Source organism: Notothenia rossii (genome assembly GCF_949606895.1).
Source record: "Notothenia rossii genome assembly, chromosome: 11".
Classification (NCBI taxonomy): Eukaryota; Metazoa; Chordata; class Actinopteri; order Perciformes; family Nototheniidae; genus Notothenia; species Notothenia rossii.
Genome location: NC_136910.1, coordinates 40517136 through 40531735, shown reverse-complemented (window position 1 = coordinate 40531735; position 14600 = coordinate 40517136). Strand labels below are relative to the sequence as shown.

Genomic DNA, 14600 nt, shown 5'->3' with positions numbered 1-14600 from the left:
TAATAATATATTTGTATTTTGTTATCACACACCAGCCTCTTGAATAGTAAGTATACTATAAATAACCCTTCAAATGTTATTATGCTACCCTTATTTATTGCTAACTATAAATTATGAACAGTGACTAACTATGAGCTATCCGAGTCAATTAGGATAAGCGTGTTGCAGTCTGTGCTTGGGGCAAGCCATAATAACCTGGCAGCTCAGCAATACCTTCCTCATTGCACAATGACCCTCTATAATATATTCATGAGATCACAAGGGCTAATGTCTCCCACAGAGAAAGGCATTTTCCTGTCCCTCCTCCTACAAGTCAGGCGGCTGGCTGTCTGACTGACTGCAGACCAGAGCAGCAGATCATTTTAGAGAAGAGGGTGGAGGTGGTGGAGGAGGAGGAGGGGAGAGAGCATGGACAATGACGTCACCCGTGCATGATCACGTATGTATGATCCATGCATGCAACATGATCTGTGCTTTCCACTTATGCACCTGCATGCATGTGTCACAATATTGTATACACACACACACACACACACACACACACACACACACACACACACACACACACACACACACACACACACACACACACACACACACACACACACACACAGGTGGGTGGTGTCACTTGCTAACCAGGCGGTGTTTCTCCAGCAGCAGCAGTAGCATCAGGGCCAGCAGGCAGCGAGTGTTATTGGAGTCATTAAGAGGTGTCTGCAGTATCTTGCCAGAGGGCAGTGCAGCGTGGAGAATAAAAAAAGTCCAACCTGCCTGTGTTTTTCAGACCTCTGTTGCCCTGGAAACAGGTGCAGAGATTTCCCATTTCTTCATTTTTTTCCTCCACACTATCCATATCTCTCCCCACCACCACCACCTCTACACTCACACTGCTGCTGCTGCTTCCTCCCCCACGACCTGCCGCATAGTACAATCACACATACACACACACACACACACACACACACACACACACACTCACACATACACCCTTTGCTCACAATTTCCAATCTACGACTGCAGTCATTTCACAATGTCACAGTAGGATGGAGTGAATGACTCCTCAACAACATATCTGCACACAAAACCTGAGACATCAGTGAGGCGTTGAGCCTCCTTTCACTCTGAGGCAATGCTGCAACAACCTGACCTCCAGGAGGAAATAAAATAGGGGGGAGATGGGGAGGGTTGAGGAGACAAAGAGGGAGTAAAAAAACAAAGCTGCCTGCACTCACAGATTAAAGAATGTGGTTAATCTCGCTTTTTTCCCCCCGAGGCAAGCGAGGAGAAAAACGGGGACAGGAACAGTGCCATCTTTTCTAAAACTTGATTATTCTCATGGCAGTTCTATAGAGTTCAGGCAGATGGCTCACCATATTGCACACATAACTCTAGGTGTTATTTTTGAATATTCATGCGTAAAAGTGGTTTAGACAGAAAAGGCATACAGTTGCCACCAGGGGAGACACATTTACTCTGGGCATGTCTCCTTACTTTCAGGCCTTTTTAAGTCATCCTTGTGTTTCTGAAGTGTTATGTGTGCATACCATTGTAGTGACTTCTCTTTGGCATGAGGCAGAACATTCCAGGGAAATGGCTGACCCTGAGTAACACAGTGAGGAAGTGAGGTCCTCCGCCCTTTTATTGCACAAGCTGCTGTTTCCTTACAGACACATGACATTGTGTGTGGGAAAACACAGCCACACATAATATACGCAGCTACTGTAGAATAGCAGCATGACTATCATCACAAGAACACATGACAGTGTTTCCCCCTCAGCTATGTCTTTAAAAAAACATTCAAAATCTTGATTTTCACCCTGCATCCATCAATGAACTCCCATTTACTCTATGCTGAAACCATAGGCTGAAACGAGAGCATTGAGTATTTGTGTTTTGCTAATGACTGAAACAATTCATCTATCATTGAAAAAGTTGCCAATACATTTTCTGAATAAATCTCGGGCTCAACTCAATTACTGTACTTAAGTGCAAATATGTGACACATTAAAGTGTTACTATTTAAAGTAATTTTTCTACTTCCCTTGAGAAAAATATTATACTATATACTGCAATACATGTATCTGTCAGCTATTGTGACTGTACAAATGATCATTTTAAAAACATAATTAATTTATATAGTGCATTTAGATACATTTAAGTTAAAAAAAGAGTGTATAGTATTAGAATAAAGTTAAATAAGCCATCAACTACAATTATTAATACATACCGATAAAAAGCAGGAGAGTAATTTTTTTACTTTCATATTTTAGGAACTAATTATTACTCATGTACTTTTAGTTAATTCATATTCTAAAAATAAATGATTTAATGTGAAGTGGAGTACTTTCACAGTGTGTTATTGCTTTACTTTTTAAAAATTATATAAATACTTTCTCCACCACAGCCATAACCGATAACTCCTTTTCTCCTGATGTCTCTCTCTCTATATCCAGCTTGGCCATCTGTGTGACCCTCCATTTGTGCGATGTGATGATGCAGTAGTGTATTTTTACTCCAGTCTCACTGGTTGAAAGCAGTTTGACGCAATTAGCATGAACTCCAAATCATCCTTCTGTCCTTCGACCCCTAATTTTCATATTTTTACATGTTACTCCTACGACCATCTGGTGCTACAGAGACTCACTTTTCCTTTCTATTTTCATCTCCACAGAAATGATACAGCCCTGTGAATGACTTGTTGGATTCTCCTCAGCAGAAACTTACTGCATTTTATCCGGAACATCAGGAGCAGCTTGACCAGAGCTGTGCCCCCCTGCTGGTACTGGTATATCCCTGGGTATGCTTCAGCAAGCAATGGGGGGAATTATCTGAATACATTTTAACAGCTATTTTAACTTTTCAGATCAAGTTTTACAGTTAAATATAATAACAATAACAGATTTTGAAACTTGTGTTTTCCCCTTTTTGGCTCATCTCAAAAACGCAATGTCTATCGGAAGCCTATTTTCATGGTCTGGACCCAAAAAGGGAAGAGAATCCAATATTTACCCAAAGTTAGAACTTAGTTTCTTTACTTTTTTTGTTTCCACTTATATACAACCCATCAGATTTATCTGGTGACCAATTGCAGGGGGCCATATTGGGGGGCCAACTGGTTTACATGGATGTAATGTGAACTATACTATACACCACTGAGTTGTTTGATCTGTAACACTATATTGCATTTGATAAGCTGAAGTTATATTTTGTTTAAAAGATTAATTGGTTTTAAATAACCAGTAACCACCGTTGTTAAATAAATAAATGTAGTGGAGTAAAAAGCAGAGGTGGGAGGAGTACTTAAAACTTGTACTTAAGTAAAGGTAAAGGTACCAGAGTGTACAGTAGGAATACTATATTACAAGTAAAAGTACTGCATTCAAAATGTTACTCAAGTAAAAGTACAAAAGTATTAGAATGAAAATATACTTAAAAGTACCAAAAGTAAAAGTACTCATTATGCAGATTGGCCCATTTAAGAATAATGTATGTTTTGATTATAATTATTGATGCATTAAAGTGTCATGCAAAGCTGGTACAGGTGCAGCTAGTTTTAATGACTTTTTATACTGCAGGGTAGCTTGTGAATTTACTCCTGGTATAAATAAAGTCTTGTTTAAGTGTTGATTATTACATTATTAATCAAAATCTGCAAAGTAACTAAAGGTATTAAATAAATGTAGTGGATTAAAAGTACACGATTTACCTCAAATGTGGAATGGAATGGAAGTACAAAGTAGCATGAAATGGAAAGTATCTCAAAGTATTTATATAAAATACTTTAGTAAATCTACTTAGTTATTTTCCACCTCTGGTAAAAAGCATGATTTACTGTTTTAATTTTTTAAAATGTAATGTATGAAGTATTATTGTTATTATTATTATTATTATTATTATTATTATTATTATTATTATTATTATTATTATTATCTTGCATGAGTTTGACATTCAAATGATAGAAATAACACAATTATTTTTGAAGTGGTTTTGTGGGAATCCTGCAACAACAACAAAATCACAGCTGGTCTGCTGCCGCCACCTTGTGTTTAAAATCTCAACTTCACTTCCTGTAATACTGTTTTCGTACCAGGCTGGTAAAAACTGTAGTTTATAACAAATACAAATAAAACATAAATAAAATAAAAGGTTAGTATACATAATAGTCAAAATAATTACCATCAAATCTAATGTCCCTATTCTCCGCAATAAGATTATAGTTCATGCTGGATTAATCTCAATTTTAGTTAAAACGAATGTTCTGTTGCAGAAGGTTTTAACATATTATAGTGGAAAGCTGCAATACCACAGAACCATTTCGTGGATAATGTATAACTCACAGTTTCATTGCAGAAGAAGCACTTGCCCTTTAGTTCACTTTCGTTTTCGCTGCAAAGTGAAAGTAAACTTTAGCCTGCGTTTGAGGAGTCTTAACTGCGTTTTCATCGATGAATGCAGTTGTTGAAGAGAATTAAGTGAAATCTGAACACATTATACTCGCTGTCTTTTGTGAAAGGTGAGTATTTTTGAACAATTGTGCTTTGTTGTGTAGGTACTGTAGCTCCTGCGTGACAATGACAGACACAATGTCGCACTCGTTAATACAGTATATTTCATTTTTTGCCTTTCTGCTCTTAAAACGTAAGATTTGTATGTGGGACAAACTAGCAGTGGTGGAAGAATTACTCAGATCACTCATTACCCTAAGTGAAAGTCGAAATGACACATTGTGAAAATACTCCGCTTTTTTCCCTTTTTCTTTTCCTAAGTTAAACTACAAACGTATCGTACGTTAAATATCAATTATTATTCTGGACTAACTACAGGGACGTGCACAGACATTTGGAGGGGCTATTGCTCTAAACTAGAAAAAGGGACTCCCCCCACCCCCTCGAAAACACAAGAACTTTTTATTAAAAAATGAAAACCAGGGACCTTTTTTTTGTTTTGCGGTCCATATCTCATTAACATATCCAATGTTGGTAACTATTAAAGACAAAATGCGGACAATTCTGTTTTAATGTAGTTTGACCATTGTAACGGCTGTGCCTTAAATAAACTCACTAATTGATTATTAAACCAGTTCAATACACATTATTCTTATTCTTATCATTCTTTATGAGCGCAGTAATGGTAAGGTATCTAATTAGTTATTTATTTAGTATTCCATAACTTAGTAACAGAGATGGTCAAACTTAAGTTGAGACATGGCAGAAATCCTACAATGAAGCGGGACAGTGAAGTGTTCTCCCATATGTGAGAGAGGGCGATCAAGAAAAGAGAGAGAGCGGTGAGGGAGTTTATGGAGCAGATGAAAAGACACAGAAAGATAGAAGCACAATAACAAGTATATTTAGGTGTTTTTTTTGTAAATAACCGACAGTGTCAAGAGGAAGTAAAGTCCCCTGGTTTGTCCCCTATACTCTACTGTAACTGCCATGAGAAAATTCAAAATCAATAAAGTATATTTAAAAACGGGGACATTTCCGGGGAAAGATTGACGCGGGGATTGGCCACCAAAGCCAGGCAGGCACATGATCACCATAGCCATATGAGGCCGGACCCGATTTGGAGGGCTTTCCTTTGCTTTTCAGCTGTGAGATTGTAAACAAAGTCACGTATGGGGGCAGATGACTGCGCTGACAAGGTGTGTTTTATCGCAGTGAGACTCTAAAATACTAATTGTGGGCTTATCATGTTTATTCAGCCAAAACAGAAAAAAAGACTTTCACTCTCTCCAGAGCGGCAGGTCATCCAAAAAGTTCAAAAGGGCCGTTGCCCGGGCAACATTAGCCCGTACCTGTGGGTGCACGTCCCTGACTAACATTATGCATTAACGTGTAGTATTATCCAGTGGCGGCGCCAAGGTAGGCTAATGCCATACCAATGGCTTAGCCCCACCATGAAAAATGATGTTAAAGTAAGCAAAAATAAGGTCCCCCAACTCACGTGGAGTAAATTGCACAGACAGCAGTTAGTAAGATTGATTTCAGCCACTTGTCTGGAAATACCGAAGACTAGAAACGGTTTTGAAAACTTTTGTCACGTAGTGATCGTCTTCTCAGTAGAACATCTTTGATAATGTCTTCTGGCCAATCAGAATCACGATAACGGCGTGGTGTTGTTGCAGGAAGTCCCGACGGAGAATTCCTTTCCTGTAGTACATCTACATCGATACAACGTGTTGATAGAAATCAACACGTAATGAAATAAGACCCCACGGTTTGATGATTGATGTGTGTGTGCTGTCTTTCATTTGACACACAGAACAATGGGTGCTATCCACCCTTATCCACAATGTAAAGTAATCCACACAGCCTCTTCCCTCTTCTCTCTGTGAGGAGCAGCAAGTTCAGCTTTCAGAACAAAGTAACAAAAAACAAAAATGGCATTCATTTTTTTAAATATGTCGTCTAGTAATAGATGTATTTATTTTTCTTCTCAAGAGAGTACCAGAATGTGTATTTTATGTTAGTATGTCAAAAACCCTGCAGGGGTGGGGTTTTCAGCATGTCAACTCTTTCACCTGTTGGGAAATTGCAGGATTAGCTCCAGGACCAGGTCGCTCTTTTTATTTACTACAAGACAAATGTTCCTTTTTATTTCATACAGTTCAATTTGGATTGAGACAGGGAAATAATCTAAACCTCACACGTGGCGTTTCACTGTCAAGGGGAGCATACGTAATTACATTGGAAATACTCACTTGAGCCCCACCACTGTATGGGTTAGCCCTACCATTAAATTACCCAACAAAAATACTCTGGAGCCGCCACTGTTTATATCAATGTTAAAGCTTTTATGATCACCTACAATCAGTTTTTGTAAGGCGGTCATGAGGTCAAAAGTTTACGACCAATCCCTCACTTTCTTTTTACAAACTGTCATGTTTTTGTCTTACCTCCAGGGATGGCTGAGGGCCAAAGCAGCAACAGCTCCATGAAGATATTGAAGCCTGAAATAATGCACAATTGCAACAAAAACTCAGGTGAGGCCTCCTCTGCATATAACTATTAAAAGAGTCTACTTTAATTCCACTTCATTAATAAAATGTGTTTTGCTTCTTGTTGCTTTACTGTAATTTAGCTTCGCAGTGCAGAATGTTGAATGAGGAACATTTCCCTGAGCTCACATTACATTTCAGTTTAACCCCTGTAAGTGATGTAGAGAGTTGAAGCCTGCTCTCTTACCTCCAGATGTGGCCGACGGAGGAGAAAGCAGCAAACGCTCCAGGGAAATGACAGAAGGGCTTCAGACTGGAGAACTGCACAAGAGCAAAGGTCAGGCCTGCTCCTCCTGCATTTAGAGATGAAATAAGTAGTTGCCTATTCATAGATTATAATATCAATGAGGGAAAGTAGGGAGATTTCATTCACAGTATTTATAAAGAAGGGAACTTGAATGTTTTAATAGGGAAATCGTATCAGACACAAATTATAATTCCCAGGAGAGAAATGTATTATTACAAGTTTGAAATGTTCAGCAACATATTCTGGATTTATAAAACATCCTGTTCTTCTTAATTGTTTCCTAGAACCTTTTTTGTGTGTTTCAGCCACTTCCTTTTCACTGTAATTTGTCTCTCACCTCCAGAAATGTCAGTGGACCGCAGAAACAACTCTGAGCAGGTGAAACAGTGTTTTCAATCTGATATAAATCCTGAGGGAAAAGCAAGCTCAGTTCAGGCAAGCAGCTCATCCTCCTCTGCACCTCCCTCTACTGGACCCTCCTACCCTGGACCCTCCTCTACTGGACCCTCCTCCTCTGGACCTTCCTCCTCTGGACACTCCTCCTCTGCACCCTCCTCCTCTGGAACCTCCTCCTCAGTACCCTCTTCCTCTGAACCCTCCAGTTCCCCGGATGTTTTAAGTGCTACACATTTTGAGGGGGCTGAAGCAGTGAGGAAGAAGAGGGAGGACGGCCCTTCATCTTGTTGCCTGCTGAAGGATATGAAAAGAATTCCACAATTTGACAACAAGCTGGGACGTCTGGACTTCAGCAAAACGCACACTGTCCTCGTAGATGTAAGATGTTAGCCTTCTTCTTCTATCTCCAGTAACTAAGTACATTTACTCTAGTGCTATACTCAAATACAATGTCGAGGTGCTTGTACTTTAACTAAGTAATTAATTGTTCTGCTACTTAAGACTTCTACTCCACCAACAACTAAGATTCACCAAATTAAATTATGAATTCCACAATGTAGAAATACTCTTTTATAAGTCGTGCAAAATGTATTCCTTAATCAGATATTGGTGAATAAAATATGCACCAATATCTGATTCTATGTGACATTATTAGATTCATCAATATTAGAGCAGCATTCTACCTTCATAGATGATTGATGTTAAGCTACTTATAACTAGTTTATATACATTGAGCTTGTTCAGTCAGATGGTTCCTCTCAGGGGTCAAGACATGATTAATGGGAGAGGAAATAAGAGATATTATGTTCCGTTTTATAATTTTCCTCTCATATTTTTTTCTTATTTTATACTCAGGTGGGCGTTTTCAACTGTGGAGCAGGACCTATGCCTCAGGGCGGAAGAGACGTGTGGAACAGTGACTTTGTGAAAATGCCGTATTCTCAGTCGAGTTACATGAAGACTGGATTTGTGATGGTTAGTTTGAAGCTGTTCACATCATGTTTATCCAGAGGTTGGTAGGGACAAGACAAGTTGTAGGAAATATATGATGTCCTCATTTTCAGGGATACAGATACATTCTCCTCCAGAATAATGGTGCATTATATCAAAACGAATAGAGTAAATGTCCTGAGAAGTTATTTGATTTTTCCATTTGCAGCCAACCAACAAGGTTAGGTGGGAAGTGATCTCCAAGCAGCTGAGCTCTCTGTCCAAGAAGACGACAGCCAGCGTCAATGATTTTGAGGTAATCTGGCTATTCCATCACCATTTGCATATTTAGTTTTGCACGTTGACCATATTTCTCAGACTGTGAACAATTGTACATTCCTTCCTCTTAGTTTCAAACACTCTATACTTGTTTCTTTTGAATGTATGTATTTAGGCATCCCCTCTCTCCTATCATAGCGGTCATTATTAATAAAGGACAAATGCCCCAAAAACATACATTCATGTTTTGTAGTACATTTCCGTTTTAGATTTTTGGGTCTTGACTAAGGCACAATCCATACTGTATATACGACAACCAACTCGGCAATAAACCTGATTCTTATTCTAACGTGTCTGCGGTAAACATGGATTGTACTCCTTCAACCTGTGTATCTCTCACTAGGAAGCTATCATCAAATACAACCCAAAGTACAAAGGTCAGTGGTCCTTTGATGCCCTCTCCAGCTTCGTTAAGGTCAGTGCCCACGTGTTAACACATTATTCAAACATCTGTTTTGTGGCAGAAACCCCTTTAATCATTTGTTATAATTATATTTCATCATCAGGCCGTCCCGAAAGGAGATAATTACTCACCCAAACTATTTCAAAAGATAGCTGAGCTGGCCTTGAGGCTGCCTGAGCTCGTGAAGAAGGTATGACACTCACTGTCTCAGCTTCACTCTACAGTAATCACTATCACATTGATATTTGATAATTGACCAAGTTTGCATCTATGTTTCCAGGCCGTCCCGCTGCTTAAGAGGGGACACACTGCAGCCATCACCCTGTCACAAACTCAGATAGCCTGCCTGCTTGCCAATGCATTTTTCTGCACTTACCCTCACCGCAACGCCTCCGGTCCTAAAGCAGAGTACCACAACTATCCCTCCATCAACTTCACCAGGTCAGAAAACACCCATACCACTCTGTTGCACATCCAATTGCCAAGCCTAAATAATCTATTCTTCTCATTCTGCATGTAGTCTGTTTGGTAACTCGTCCCCCCGGAAGAAGCAGAAGCTGAGGGCCATCATGCATTACTTTCAGGAAGTCACAGGTGAGAGATAGTTGATGCTGAACCTCATCTTCCTCCAGTTTGTGAGGAGTGTCAGTGAAGATCTCTGACTGTTGATGTCTTTCAGCCAAGGAACCAACAGGACTGGTGACGTTTGAGAGACGCTGCCTCAGAGATACTGACTTACCCAACTGGGGAAGGTAATAATATTATTAATATGTATTTATAGAGACATCTCAAACAGTTATACATGCTATAATAACTAAAAGAGAATTCATGTTAAATATAAAAAGACTATAGCCATGCTAGCAGATCCTGTGGGGCCAGCAGTGTTCATGTCATGGATTTATATAACGATTTTCCAACTTGTAAACATAGTTGAACTTTTTTTAGTACGATTGGAAAACGCATTTTTTCTTTTTAAAGCTTCAGGTATATTCAACCTGTCTATTACTAATAAAGAAATACCTTCAGTATAATCAAACAAACAACGTATGTTGACCTTAAGGTGGCACTATATGAAAAGTAAGGATCACTAAAGTTTGTGTAAAGAAGTTAACTCATTATTCTTTTTTTTATCGTGGCAGCTGTAACAAAAAGATGCATAAACTGCACGTTGCCTCACATGGCACCATTGAGAATGAAGGAAAAGGAATGCTTCAGGTAAGATCTGAACTAAAACATCGCGGTCCCAACTGTTTTTGTCCAGAATTTATTTAAATAAGATTTCTTGTGCCTTTGCTTTTGTGCAGGTGGATTTTGCCTCCAGCTGGATCGGTGGAGGTGTGCTGGGCTCAGGTCTGGTGCAGGAGGAGATCCTGTTCATCATCAATCCAGAGTTGATCGTGTCCCGCCTCTTCACTGAGAAACTTGGGGACAAGGAGTGTCTGTTCGTTACAGGTACCGTAGTGGAGAAATTATAAATGGATTAGTTATTGTTGATCAAATTAAATGTTTTAAATTACTTAGTAAAAGGTTTTATGTGATTGTAAACTGAATACCTTTAGGTTTTGGAGTTTTGGTCAGGCAAAACAAGACATTTAAAGATATGAACTTGTGCATTTTCACTATTGTTTTGACATTTTACAGACTAGAAGGTGTATGTCTGATCATAAGGAATCAGTGAGCCACATGCATTACCATAGCACACAAACTGTAGTTTACAGACATTGCCTGATCTCCTAAATACTGACCCAATTGTTGATTAATCCGATTTAAAATAGTCCCCAAAAGATGTGCTTTGAATCTTTTGGTTTGTCTTCTCTAAAAATTTCAGAAGAAGTTAAATATTTACGTTTTTACTAAGCTCCCCAACTGCTGTGGACAGCTTAAATTATTGTCAATCTCTTCTCTGGCATTCCCAATGTGTTCTGCTTATATGTGATTTTCTTAATATTTTGGACAAAAAAATGATTATTTTTGTGTAGCGTTCTTAAAGATTTACCATTTCAGTAAGAACCAATGGGCTTGGAGCTGAGAGAGACAGGAAATCAGAAAGTATTGAGACAGACTAACTCAATATTGGCTTTTCTCTGTTTCTCAGGCTCCCAGCAGTTCAGCAATTACTCTGGTTTCGGGGACACCTTTCAGTGGAAAGGCCCTCATGAGGAGCGCCTCAACAGGTATAATCACTGTCATGGCCTGGCTCTTGGCCATAACAAAAACGTGAAACGGACACGATATTTATTGTAAACCAAACGACTAAACAAAAGAGCTACCACAACGGAATGTGTTAATCAGTAAGATCAGTATAGTGTAGGCGTGGGTGTGTGAATGTGGTGTGGTGCAAGGTGTTGAATGCCAAACTAAGAGGAAGGGAAACACAAGCATAAGTCAGGTAGCTGCTCTCAAAAACAGATCCTCCAACCGAGAGAGCGAACGAGACACTGGCCGTTTCTCAATGTCGAGGAGGCTTGCTTGGTAGCACATGTATACTGGGCATTTAAACAGTGATTCGGCGCCACTCGATGATGTAGTATGCTTGAAATAGTGGCTCTGGAGCAGCTTTACACGACATTGAGAAACGGCCTCTTGCTCGAGTCTTTCACTCCTCCGATACCGGCGGCCAGGTGCCCTCGATCAGCGCTGATAGGGAGGAAGGGAGACCGTTAAAGGGCCATACACAGGAGAGAGTAAAGCAGGGGTCGTCACATCACTTTTATTATACGAGCCACATTTGAATACATCCGGTTTTCTCACATTTGATCTTTTTAGAGACGAGTGGGCTCGGCTGCAGAGGCAGATCGTGGCAATCGACGCTTTGCACTTCAGACAAAGAAGTGAGCAGTACAATATGATCAATGTCACACGGGAACTAAACAAGGTGAGCGGTGTGTATTATTATTTTGTCATTAATCATTATTTTCATATTATTTTACCTAATAATCATATACTAAAAGCCCATATATGGTATCATCTTTTTTTTGTTGCCTTAAATCAATGCATAACCCACCAATCTTTTCCTGAAATAATGGTATAACAAATCTTAAAGGAAGTAGCCAACCACAACTTCTATTTTTGCTTTTAATTTGATTAAATATTGTATTTTTCTTAATTGATCTTTTGGCATGCTACAAACAGAAGTAATAAAGTGTTGGCTCTTGTTTTGGAAAAGTATGTTTGCTTCTGGCTTTAATTCAAAGGACTTCTCAACAGTAATTGTATTATTCTGCATCAATAGTAAAGTTACATTTGCATTTTATCAGGCATTGTTTTATCTATAGTAATCATTTTTCTTTTTTTCCTTAAAAAAGGCATACTGTGGATTTAAGGGTCATCGGCCCGATGAGCCCGACATCGCTACAGGAAACTGGGGCTGTGGAGCTTTCAATGGAGACAAACAACTCAAAGGTACTTTTTCAGTCTCCATCCATTTATTCTTCACCCAGGAACACATTCGACACTGGCCTTGAGCTTTTCCTTCATTTCCAGCTGTGATCCAGCTGATGGCAGCAGCACAGGCAAAGCGAAGTCTGGCCTTCTTCACCTTTGAGGATGAAAGTCTGAAGCAAGGCCTGCAGCAGACGCACCACCTGCTGGTCACAGAAAGAACTACAGTTGGTGAGAGATTTCAGGACATCAGACTTGTCAAATGTTTCTTGTTGGTTCAAAACGTTTCTAATCGTCTTATATTTTGCAGAGAAACTGTACAGACTCCTTGAAGACTACTGTGCCACTCAGCTAGCGCTCGGCAGTGTACATGTGGATCTGTTTGAGTTCATCAGGATCAACTTCAGCCCTTCCAGGAGTCTGCTGTGAGGACGGATTCATCCCCACCTCTGCATCTGAATTTTCACTTAAATCTAAAAGGGACCTTTAAGTAAAAGAAATGAAGAAGCGTCCGTATTGATTAAAGATCATATTTTGCAAATGTACCTTATTTTGATCGTTAAAAGCGTAGCGATAGCCAGGAAATCTGGGCAGAGAGAGATATGATGTGTACCAACGAAGAGAGACATGGTTATTGAACAAGGCGGTTTTCAATGACATGCCTTAAACAAGGCTTTAGATCAATCCATCCAGAAGGTGTTTTTGATTTAGTTTCTACACTTTGATTTATTCACTTTTTCCTCAAGCCAACTGGCCAAGTTGAGAAACTCATAAAAAATAAAATGTCTTAGTGTGAATCATATGTCATTTTAGCTCCATCAGTTGCTCTAAAGCCTGAGAGAAGTTAGCGTTAGACCAGTACTCTCACACTCAGTCAGCTGCTGCAGGTTTTGCAAGTTAATCCATTAACATTCAGCTTTACAAACCATTGTGACAAGGCAGTTGTTAGTGAGTCTGCTCTGCTGTACTACCTCTTACTGTACTATTACAGCCGTTCCAAATCAACTGAGGTACATAGTGTAGGACAGTGGTTCCCAACCTGGGGGGCGCGAAGATTGACTTTTTTAAATTATTTTTTTACTTTATCTTTTTTTTTACATATAATTTTAAAGCAATACATGATTGTCACTAAAAGCCTTGTAGTTACATTACAATAAAATATACAAAATAATTAACTAATTAATTTTAATAAAAATCCAAGTTAGTATTAAAGGCCTAAAAAAAGGTTGGGAACCCCTGGTTTAGGAGTTACATGTGACTGTGCTGATTAATAAAGATTGAAAGCATTCTCTGCATGTTGTTTAGTATATGACACCCACTTGAGTTGTAGAATCTCATTTTGGCTGGGGCACTAGTCAATACAAAAATTACAAAACACATAAGGAAAAAAAAAACATAGCATACACTTCACATACAGCTCTCTTACAGCTGTTAACAAGAACAATTGGCTACAGTGTTCACTGGATAATAAATCAAATACAGCTATTGTACAGGTAAATCAGCACAAATGCACTAATTTAAAAAAAAAAAAACATTGATTTATGAGAGAATAAGATTATTCTAAATGTAAAAACAGCTTTATATAAAACTGACCTGGGTCAGGTCAGGTGGTCTGGCGTCTTGTCTGGTGATGGGAAAGGGGTTAATGCGAGTTAGGAGGGAGAGACCGTATCTGGAATCACCTCGTAGGGTAAAGCGTTCATATTATACATCCATGGGGTAAAGCAGTCATTTTTAAATATTGGAGGCTTCTAAAAAAGAATGTCGATATACTTTATACATTCAAAAGTAAATGCACACTAGTATTTTCAATAAAAGTACATATAGTTTTAATCTTATGATTTTACCCATTGTGCAGAATGGCCCCATTAAAGAGTAAAAGGCTATATCTAGAATTATTGAAT

General features: G+C 39.0%; 1 protein-coding gene across 4 annotated transcripts; it reads left to right on the top strand.

Annotated features, from left to right (window-relative positions):
- Nucleotides 1–301: 301 nt before the first annotated feature.
- Nucleotides 302–13983, top strand: pargl (poly (ADP-ribose) glycohydrolase, like). 4 transcript variants are annotated; one of them, XM_079657287.1, is made up of 19 exons: nt 302–439; nt 2672–2779; nt 6905–6985; nt 7194–7277; nt 7591–8021; nt 8499–8618; nt 8803–8889; nt 9256–9327; nt 9419–9505; nt 9596–9756; nt 9836–9909; nt 9995–10067; nt 10455–10530; nt 10620–10767; nt 11411–11489; nt 12082–12190; nt 12621–12717; nt 12799–12927; nt 13007–13983. In XM_079657287.1, the coding sequence occupies exons 3-19, from the start codon at nt 6907–6909 to the stop codon at nt 13123–13125; spliced, it is 2025 nt and encodes a 674-aa protein (XP_079513413.1). In that variant the 5' UTR covers nt 302–439; nt 2672–2779; nt 6905–6906; the 3' UTR covers nt 13126–13983. The 4 variants fall into 4 exon arrangements, with proteins under 4 accessions (XP_079513413.1, XP_079513415.1, XP_079513412.1 ...); XM_079657289.1 differs by having other exon boundaries at nt 2672–2797; XM_079657286.1 differs by lacking the exons at nt 302–439; nt 2672–2779 and adding an exon at nt 4357–4513.
- Nucleotides 13984–14600: the final 617 nt, after the last annotated feature.

What these genes read in the sequence shown, in the direction of transcription:
- pargl (XM_079657287.1), top strand. Translation starts at nt 6,907, where the DNA reads ATGGCTGAGGGCCAAAGCAGCAACAGCTCCATGAAGATATTGAAGCCT. An exon ending in TCACACGGGAACTAAACAAG is followed by an intron (nt 12,191 to 12,620) that starts GTGAGCGGTGTG and finishes TCCTTAAAAAAG; the next exon opens with GCATACTGTGGATTTAAGGG. An exon ending in TGGAGACAAACAACTCAAAG is followed by an intron (nt 12,718 to 12,798) that starts GTACTTTTTCAG and finishes CTTCATTTCCAG; the next exon opens with CTGTGATCCAGCTGATGGCA.